Source organism: Gadus chalcogrammus, chromosome 10, assembly GCF_026213295.1.
Source record: "Gadus chalcogrammus isolate NIFS_2021 chromosome 10, NIFS_Gcha_1.0, whole genome shotgun sequence".
In the NCBI taxonomy this organism is placed as follows: domain Eukaryota; kingdom Metazoa; phylum Chordata; class Actinopteri; order Gadiformes; family Gadidae; genus Gadus; species Gadus chalcogrammus.
The window spans coordinates 65,001-75,212 of NC_079421.1; the positions used below are offsets into that span (position 1 = coordinate 65,001).

The following is a 10,212-nucleotide window of genomic DNA, read 5'->3' on the forward strand; positions in this document are numbered from 1 at the left end:
TGCATCTATGATAACCATTTCCTCAAATGCATCAGAAACACACATACAGAAGGAGTCAAAACAAAAGCCACAAAAGGAGACGCAGCAAGGCGAACAAAGCGAACAAAGAGACCGATACATGGTAAGGCAAACACCGGCCTAGACTTACTGGTGACGGCAATGTTGATTTCCCCGGTGTGAGGGGTGAGTTCTCCGTCCGAGGGGACCCCCTGAGGGCCCCCAGAAGGCCTCAGGGGCTCCATGCTGATGGAGGCCTCGTTGGAGAGGTCCACCAGAGCCATCCTCTGACTGCCCGAGGTCTGGCTGCGGCCTATCCTCTCCATGCCGAAGGCCACGTTGTCCACGCACGGCAGGTTGGTCTTATGTTGGGGAGACACACATGCCTTAGCTTAGCTTGTTTTAGAATTGTTTACAGTGGCTTCATTGGGGAAAATATAATATTTGGGGATAGATCTAAGATTAGCGACTTCTTTCGTAGGTTTGTTTAGTTTAATGAGTGACCTAGTATTTGCCCTGTTTTTTGCATTTTACCTGCATTTGACCTGAAACTATTTTTATTCCTCGACTTACTGCATCTTAGCAGCTCGTTACCGGCTTCTGTCCGTTTCTTACAAGCATTTTGAACCACTGAACCAACATATCAGAAAAACAATCCTCATATTTGCAAACTAACATGGCAATTAATCGCTATCTTATTCTTTGTTTGGTTTAAATGATCTTAGTTTAGCCACCTAGACTGGGACTCCAGAAAGAAAAAGCTGTTCTTTGTTGGCCTTGTAAGTATCTGTCCTGAATTAGTATTTCTATTGTATGGATTTGCCAATATTAAATCCGGAGCATATGTCCTAGCTCACTGCAAAACAGAAACAATCACAATGAGGTCCAGTAGTCTTAACTTTGAAACGCTCCGTTTCTTTTGCCACTTTATGGATACATTATCGTTTGGTAGTTTGAGCTTGAAACTAAACTAAAAAACGATGCCAAATACAAAACCCTCAGAGTTTTGTGTACAGAAAGTTGGTGGTTGCCCTTAGTGTGTATAATTAGTATATGCTACACGTGAACCTCCTAAGAAGGCGCATTTTGATTGGTTCGCTATCTCAGGATATAGGGCAATATCTCATGATTGAGATCTCAAATTGGGATATTGCTTGGCGGTCGAATAAACCGCTAATAAAAATAAATAAATCCCGGCACAAAGGGTTATCTTGTTTAGTGTTCACGTGTTGTAGATACTAAAACAATTTTCACCTCAGGTAATGATTGTTAAATGGCATTGAAAATCCCATCAACTATGAGGGCTCCCTAGTGCCATGAGTGACTGGACGTGGCCAGCAGGGGGAGATGTTTGCTCCTTTGCACAATGCAGAGGAAAAGAAAGCTCTTGAACGTCAAAGGTTAAGCTTGATTTTATGACATGTAAGAAACATTACTATATACACTAATGACTAGCTAACAGCTAAATAACAGATACAACACCATAATGAAGATGTTAAAACGTGTGTGTTTGTGATGTATTTGGGGGGGGACTCACCATGATCCCCAGAGCTTTGAGGATGTTGAGTTTACACATGGGGCACGTACAGTGCTCGTTGAGCCAGGGGTCCACACACATCTTGTGGAAGACATGCCTGGAACAGACACAGGTAGGAAGAGTGAAGAACCGAGGGGGGGAGACAGAGGGGGAGGTGAGGGACAGAGCGTGGAGGCAGAGGGAGAGAGAAGGGGAGGTTGCAGAGGGAGAAAGGGAGAGTGAATGCAGGAGGAGGAGTACGGTAGAGGGGTTAGAGAGAAAATGGGGAGAGAGGGGTGAGTGGCGGATGGTAGAAAAAGAGAGTAGGGGGGAGAGAGGTAAAGGATATCTAAAGGATTCATTTATAGAGAGAAGCTTCCTGGTCAAATACAGTTATCTGTCTCCCTTGTCTACAGTACGGTCGTCATCCCGTTGATGCTCAAAGGGTCTAATTTTAACCAGTTACATTAGAACCTGGTGAAGAACTTGCAGAACTGCAGCGTCCCACAAGGGGGCACCAGAGCAGAACTAGGGCTTGGGCCTTAAGGGGAAATTCAGGCTCGGACCAACGTTTTTTATATACTCTGATAATATATATCTACAATCAACGTTCTCTAATAATGACTCTAATAATGAGTATATAGTTAAAAAATACCATTAGATTTAGATAGTAAAATTTCCTTTCTAATGTTCTTTCATTGATAACATTATAATAACGAATCTATAACATTGGTATTTACTTTAGTATTGCGCTAAGACAGACATCACCACCAGGGGACGCCAAACACTGGATCGTGGTTGGTTGTGACGGGTTCATTCTGCGATGACCCTGTTCATAGCTTTTTGACAATGAGCGGGGCAATGGGCCAGCTGGACTGGATGATGCAACAAAAACATGCAGTGACGCATATCCAGAAACACACACACACTCAGGCCCAGGCAAGTAAACAGGCACACATCGAAGCAAACCCACGACAAATGCACACATAAACATAGACAAACACAGACACACGCGCGCACACACACACACACACACACACACACACACACACACACACACACACACACACACACACACACACACACACACACACACACACACACACACACACACACACACACACACACACACACACGCATGTGATTGCCTTTATATGTGCTTTTGTGTGAACGTACAGAGGTCCTTCTCCCAGCTCTCACCTCTCCCAGGCTTCACAGTTCACATCACGAGTGTTAATGACTCATCAAGCATCCATTTTAAAACAACACGCCGCTTCAGCAATTGTGATCTATGATATGGAGCAAATACTGAAGCCAACGGACAAGGTGTCCGAGCTTCTAGAACCCTTGAATCAATGTTGTGGAAGTGAAAAGAGGCAGAAATGCCCCTTTTTTTGTCTGTGTTCACCGGCACAGTTAGTTCTTAATCCTCCTATGGTTATGGTCCTCATAACTCATGTTTATTTAAAAAAAGGAAAGGTCATATCTTTTTTCTTTAACACAATGAGTCTGATAGTCTTTGCAACTACAGACATCTCATGTGCATGTCAGGTCAACCCTTCAAATTTAAAGTAAAAAACATGCACGGTCAGACTTGGATTAACCCTACTGACTCTAACCAAAGTCACCAAATCGCCCAAATGAGCCTTATACACATAGAGAATAAATGCACCCAGTGGTTGTGGTGTGCCCCGTTAGACGGTGAGCAGCCAGCTCATTTGGAGCAGTTGAATTCATTACAGGACAAGGTGTGGGTTGTGGTACACCTTAGGTTCCTTCTGGCAGCCTGTTTGGATGAGCAGAACTGCAAGGACTAAAACCAGATTAAACACACCCTGCCATTTTATCGCAGTGGAACAAAAAGGTCTGCACGGACTGATCATGTACACAAGCTTTCCCCTAACTGCTATATTCACACCCTTCCGCTTGACTCACAGAGATATACTTCATGAGGCAACATTCCTCACACACATATGAGCTCAATTTGGGATCACACAGAGTCTAAACCTTTATTTGATACCAAACACATATCAAAAAAACTGCTTTTAACTCAACTAAACAATAACATAAGTGCATCTAAGGGTGTGCATGTGAACAAGGGTGTTAATATATAGACAGGGATACTTTTGCCTGAATGTGAGATGAGGTTGGGATACATTAGATTATACAGGGTCAAAGGTCGAGAATATCCGCACGCATGCTTATTCTGAACTTACTTGCAAGGCAGGATTCGCACCACGTCGTTGGGCTGGTAGCCCTCGATACACACTGCACAGTGGTTGAAGTCTGGGTCAATTTCCTGAAACACACACACACACGCACACACACACAGTAACAGGATGTTGCAGCTGCAGAAATGTTTCTAAAATCGTACTACTCTACGAAACATCAAATCTTCTTATTTTTGACTTCAAACACAACATATTCAACAATGTGTATGAGTGTTTGTGTACGTGTGTGTTGTACGGCTGGGGCCAGCAGTCTGAGGTAACAGACTGTTCCTCCATATGTTTCCAATCAACCCTTTTCTGGCCTCAAACACCTGGCAGCTCTGGGCGCCAGAGACCTCCCCTTCTTCTCCTCCACCTCCACCTCAACACGTTGTCTGAAACCTTTCCAGAACCTATGAGGCCATCTTATCCTTTACATTAACCCCAGCTCCCGTGTCATTCGGGAATAATACGCTGATCTTTCAGAAATTCGCAGAAGTCAACTGGCAAAACACCGGGGTCTGAATATCAGATTAGTGCGACTGCGTTTTGAATATCAGAGACCCGATGAGTCCATGCTTTAAGTCGTGCATGTTAACAGCTTGTTTAGGAATGCCAGGATGGGTTAGTCCAGGTGAGAGTTTACATCTTCCCCTCTCTCCTTCCCCCTCCTTTCCTTCACCTCCTATACTTCACCTCTCTCCTTCCCCCTCCTTTCCTTCACCTCCTATACTTCCCCTCCTCTCCTTCCCCCTCCTTTCCTTCACCTCCTATACTTCCCCTCCTCTCCTTCCCCCTCCTTTCCTTCACCTCCTATACTTCCCCTCCTCTCCTTCCCCCTCCTTTCCTTCATCTCCTATACTTCCCCTCCTCTCCTTCCCCCTCCTTTCCTTCACCTCCTATACTTCACCTCTCTCCTTCCCCCTCCTTTCCTTCACCTCCTATACTTCACCTCTCTCCTTCCCCCTCCTTTCCTTCACCTCCTATACTTCACCTCTCTCCTTCCCCTCCTTTCCTTCACCTCCTATACTTCACCTCTCTTCCCCCTCTTTATCCTCTGCCTCCTATCCTTTCCCCCTGGCCCCTACCCTCACGGCTCAGGCTGTTTGCAATCAATAATGGGCCGGAGATTTCTCTTGTAAAAGTGCTGACCTGGCCGTCCCGGTGTACTTTGAAATGTGGTCGTGATGACCGTGGCTTTGGACACTGCGGTGTTAATAACCCCCTCTGTGTGTGAGCAGAAGACAGTGAGTCTTTCCCCATTCATCCACATTGTTAACAATGGACAGCAGCGCATTAATACATCACGACAGGCAGCGCATCGGCCCGGGGCTCACAGCCAATCAGAGAGCTCTGAAACTGGCCAAGAATAAATGATGGGGGACGAGCAGCGGGTGGAAAAGAGAGTGATTAACAACAGGAGAGCCGACATGCGGCAACAAGACAGGGACGGAATAGAGAGAGAGAGAGAGAGAGAGACAGAGAGAGACAGAGAGAGAGACAGAGAGAGAGAGAGAGAGAGAGTGTGAGAGAGAGACAGAGAGAGAGACAGAGAGAGAGAGAGAGAGAGAGAGAGAGAGAGTGTGAGAGAGAGAGAGAGAGAGAGAGAGACAGAGACAGAGAGAGAGAGAGAGAGAGAGAGAGAGAGAGAGAGAGAGAGAGAGAGAGAGAGAGAGAGAGAGAGAGAGAGAGAGAGAGAGAGAGAGAGAGAGAAGAGAGAGAGACAGAGAGAGAGAGAGAGAGAGAGAGAGAGAGAGAGAGAGAGAGAGAGAGAGAGAGAGAGAGAGAGACAGAGAGAGAGAGAGAGAGAAATCTGAGTGGGGCAGGATGGTTAAATGACTTCATTCTGGGAGAAAAAGAATAAGAGTAAGTGAGAAGTCACAGAGAGAGAGAGAGAGGGAGACAGAGACAGAGAGAGGGAGATGACCCAACGCAAGGCAGTGAGGAGGGGTAGTGGAGAATCAATGCTGAGTTATTTCTGGATACTGGCTATCTGTCTCTCATGACAGAGGACAAACAGCCTCAGAGCCAAGGACATGCCATCGCGCAACCCCACCCCCCTGGCCCAGACACGCACACACAAAACACACCAACAACCGCCCCCACCCACGGCGCCTGCACATGGGGCGATCAATAACCTCCACAAGGAGTGTCCTCACCCTTCTAGACCCACCCGAATCGAAATGGAGAAGACACCCACGATATTTCTTAACGAAAACTCGCGAACGACTTCAGCTGAATCTTTCTCTGTTTTAAAGGGCTCCAGGGATTAGCAGTTATGAAGCCGCGCCCAGTTTTGCTTAGAGCGGAAGACCGTTGTCATCAGGTGTTTTTAAATGTAGGGTTAGGCTTAATAAGCTATGCACAATAAGCTATCTTCATATCATATTATAAACTATACTGAGCTGTGAGTATATAGTAAAATAAAGGGTATATGCTACTGGATTGTACATTACAATGCAGGTGTAATGTTATAAAACCTCCATGTATGGATTAAAAATTGGATAACAGATTCAATTACAATAAAATGAAACATCTCAGATCATTTGTTTTGTGTTCTTCCTAACACTCTCCAACCCTAACTGCCATTCCCCTCACCCTATGTATTCCCTCCACCACTAACCCTAACCCTAACCCTAACACTCTCCAACCCTAACTGCCATTCTCACCCTATGTATTCCCTCCACCACTAACCCTAACCCTAACCCTAACACTCTCCAACCCTAACTGCCATTCCCCTCACCCTATGTATTCCCTCCACCACTAACCCTAACCCTAACCCTAACACTCTCCAACCCTAACTGCCATTCCCCTCACCCTATGTATTCCCTCCACCACTAACCCTAACCCCTAACCCTAACACTCTCCAACCCTAACTGCCATTCCCCTCACCCTATGTATTCCCTCCACCACTAACCCTAACCCTAACACTCTCCAACCCTAACTGCCATTCCCCTCACCCTATGTATTCCCTCCACCACTAACCCTAACCCTAACCCTAACACTCTCCAACCCTAACTGCCATTCCCTCACCCTATGTATTCCCTCCACCACTAACCCTAACCCTAACACTCTCCAACCCTAACTGCCATTCCCCTCACCCTATGTATTCCCTCCACCACTAACCCTAACCCTAACCCTAACACTCTCCAACCCTAACTGCCATTCTCACCCTATGTATTCCCTCCACCACTAACCCTAACCCTAACCCTAACACTCTCCAACCCTAACTGCCATTCCCCTCACCCTATGTATTCCCTCCACCACTAACCCTAACCCTAACCCTAACACTCTCCAACCCTAACTGCCATTCCCCTCACCCTATGTATTCCCTCCACCACTAACCCTAACCCTAACCCTAACACTCTCCAACCCTAACTGCCATTCTCACCCTATGTATTCCCTCCACCACTAACCCTAACCCTAACCCTAACACTCTCCAACCCTAACTGCCATTCCCCTCACCCTATGTATTCCCTCCACCACTAACCCTAACCCTAACCCTAACACTCTCCAACCCTAACTGCCATTCCCCTCACCCTATGTATTCCCTCCACCACTAACCCTAACCCTAACCCTAACACTCTCCAACCCTAACTGCCATTCCCCTCACCCTATGTATTCCCTCCACCACTAACCCTAACCCTAACCCTAACACTCTCCAACCCTAACTGCCATTCCCCTCACCCTATGTATTCCCTCCACCACTAACCCTAACCCTAACCCTAACACTCTCCAACCCTAACTGCCATTCTCACCCTATGTATTCCCTCCACCACTAACCCTAACCCTAACCCTAACACTCTCCAACCCTAACTGCCATTCCCCTCACCCTATGTATTCCCTCCACCACTAACCCTAACCCTAACACTCTCCAACCCTAACTGCCATTCTCACCCTATGTATTCCCTCCACCACTACACAGGGCAGTAACCGGTTTCCAGCAGGAGAGATCTTTAACCGCGTGTTTGAGCTGACGTGACGCTGCTTCCATCCTGCTGAAAACATTGCAGACTGCAGTTTTTCGAACATCATTCTCAGGGAATCTTTTTTTTTCTTACTTATTGACTTGATTAGGATTAGATTTCCACACCCCCTAAGAAGCCCTTCAAGTCTGTCTGGCACTCATGACTGATGGGTGTTGGCTGGCTGTGGAGAAGCTGCCAGCCGCCAGGCAATGGAGGTGGTACATGGAATGACGTAGCAACCTGCCTCACACTGTGGAGAAACACGCAACGAAGACGACCTTTTCCGTTGGCAGCCGCTGTTCCATTTTGTCTGAGCTGGATCACTTAAAACGTGTACGTATTAAACCGTTCCATCAGCAATTACAGGTTGTGAGTTTGAAAACTAAAACCACCCATTGAGGTTCCATTCTAAATTGTGTACTTTTGTTTGGATTTGATGCTTACGTAGTTACACTCCATAGTGTGCCTGCCTGGACGTCGGCTCGACATGGTAAGCACTGCCGAGGGCACCTCCTCCTCAGCCGCCACAACCAATGAGCTGTTAGCGGTTATTGGTGACTACACAGGAAGTGGTGTTTCATGGCATGCCTCAGCTGTGAACATCTCAACTTCCTCCTCTCCCTCACACTCCACCTCTCATCTTCCTCTTCCTCTAACTGCCCCTGACTCCAGCCCTCCCAGTGGACCACCTACGGGAGGGGGTGGATTCAGTTTCTGCATCTCTCACTCTTTCTCCCTCCTGCCATCTTGAATCTCCACTGTGTATCTCTCTCCTCTCTTCCCCTCATTCCCATCTCTAGCATTTTCACTGAACAATACTCTCCTTTTATCTCTCCTTCCCTCTCTCCTTCATCATCTAACTGTATCTCTCTCTTGTTCCTGCCCTCTCTCTCCAATATTGTCTCATTTTCCCTCTCTCTCTCTCTCTCGCTCTTCCTCACATATGTTTTATTCATGGCAGGGGATGCGATGTGACCTTGCCCAGCGTCAGTCCAGGCCACAGAGCTGTCTCCCCGACACCACTAATGCTACACAACGTAGCCTAGCCTTACCTAACCTAGCATACTATCCAAGCTAGCCAAGCTAGCGTGGGCCGGAAATGCGTCAAAGATTTAGCAGATGCATTGCAGATTGCGGTCTATTCACCGTACGTAAGTCAGTTCACTTCAATGACTCATGAGTGGTTTGAATAAATTTACCTTAAACTCTATACTCCTCCTCAGAAACGACGGTGTACGTGTTCATTCATGCCACTAGATGGAGAGCGGGTGGGATTGGATATCAGGGCTATTAAAGTAAACCAGTAAAGTATTTTGTTCAACACAAAATGGATAGTATGCTCCCAGATGGATAGTATGCTCCCAGATGTCTTAGCGGGTCGACAAACAACTTCATATATCAGGATTGATTAATGACTCTCTCTCTCTCTCCCCTCCTTGACCTTTGACACTGTCATGAGTCTGTTGGAAACGCGAGTGTCAATATTAAGGCAGTGGCTGGAAGCTCTTCTCCCCGTTTGTCACTTTGATCACATCTCATCCCAAGCCTTAAACCCACCATCGACTGGAGGCGAAGGCCATTCGTACAGGCAGGAGACATTAAATGAATGGCAGCCGAAAATGGCCCTGTATGGGCTAGTCGGGTCTGATTAATCCTCACCCCTCTACAAAGTTACAGCGTGTCCTTCGGGCCAGTGTTTAGTTTCTTAGGTCTGGTGTGAGTGTATATGTGTGTACTAGCTGTCCGGACCCATGTTGGATTTAAGAGTCTGCATTATGATAGCGACAAATAAAGACCACTTCCCTGACTCAAATATTTTTCTATGCATATGCTATTCTGATAATATGCTCGACAGAGAAGACCCTAATTGTATTCCTTAATAAAACCAAATGCACACTTTACCTTATCTCCTTTCTTCACGGTCCTTGTGGTCAGCTTCCCAATGGCTTTCTTGGCTGCATCGCCAAGGCGACGCTAAGGCGAGAAGAGAAGGGAAAGAGAAAGAGAAAGAGTTATAAAAAGGAAGGGGAAAGAAAAAGTGCAGACATAGAGAAGGGGCAAAAAGAGAGGAATGGAAGAGTGTAAAGAGGGAGCAAAGAGTGAGGCAAAAGGGATTGAGGAAGAGAGACAAGGAAGCACAGAAAGACAAGAGAGGAGACAAGAGGCAGGTGACGGAGAAACTGGTGATGAATAGAGGGTTAGTTGAGGTAAAAGTGCTTTTATTTTGATAAAGCAAATTTCTTTGAACTATTGGAACCGTCCTCCTCAATTAATCAAAGTGATTTTCTTTCAGCGTATCATCTTTCATGGAGGACATGCACTTAGAATTTAAGACTAAGGGATAATCTTATCCTTCCCTATTGACAGATGCTTTTACGTTCAGAGCATGAGAGTACAGTGTGGAGAAACACTGTTGTTGATGTGTGATGGATCACCAGTTTACTGTTAGTAACTTGGTGACCGTTAGCAACTGGTTGACTGTTAGCAACTGGCTGACCGTTAGCAACTGGTTGACTGTTAG

The 10,212-nt window shown here is 46.3% G+C and overlaps 1 protein-coding gene across 1 annotated transcript in view; it reads right to left on the minus strand.

Annotated features, from left to right (window-relative positions):
- Positions 1-10,212, minus strand: part of LOC130390933 (E3 ubiquitin-protein ligase RNF130-like) — a 17,345-nt gene that overhangs the window by 3,108 nt on the left and 4,025 nt on the right. Inside the window, exons 3-6 of the mRNA XM_056601116.1 lie at positions 9,594-9,665; positions 3,730-3,812; positions 1,535-1,631; positions 149-359 (exon numbers count right to left, since the gene is read on the minus strand). Of these exons, the coding sequence (XP_056457091.1) occupies positions 149-359; positions 1,535-1,631; positions 3,730-3,812; positions 9,594-9,665 (463 nt within the window). The remainder of the gene's footprint in view (positions 1-148; positions 360-1,534; positions 1,632-3,729; positions 3,813-9,593; positions 9,666-10,212) is intronic.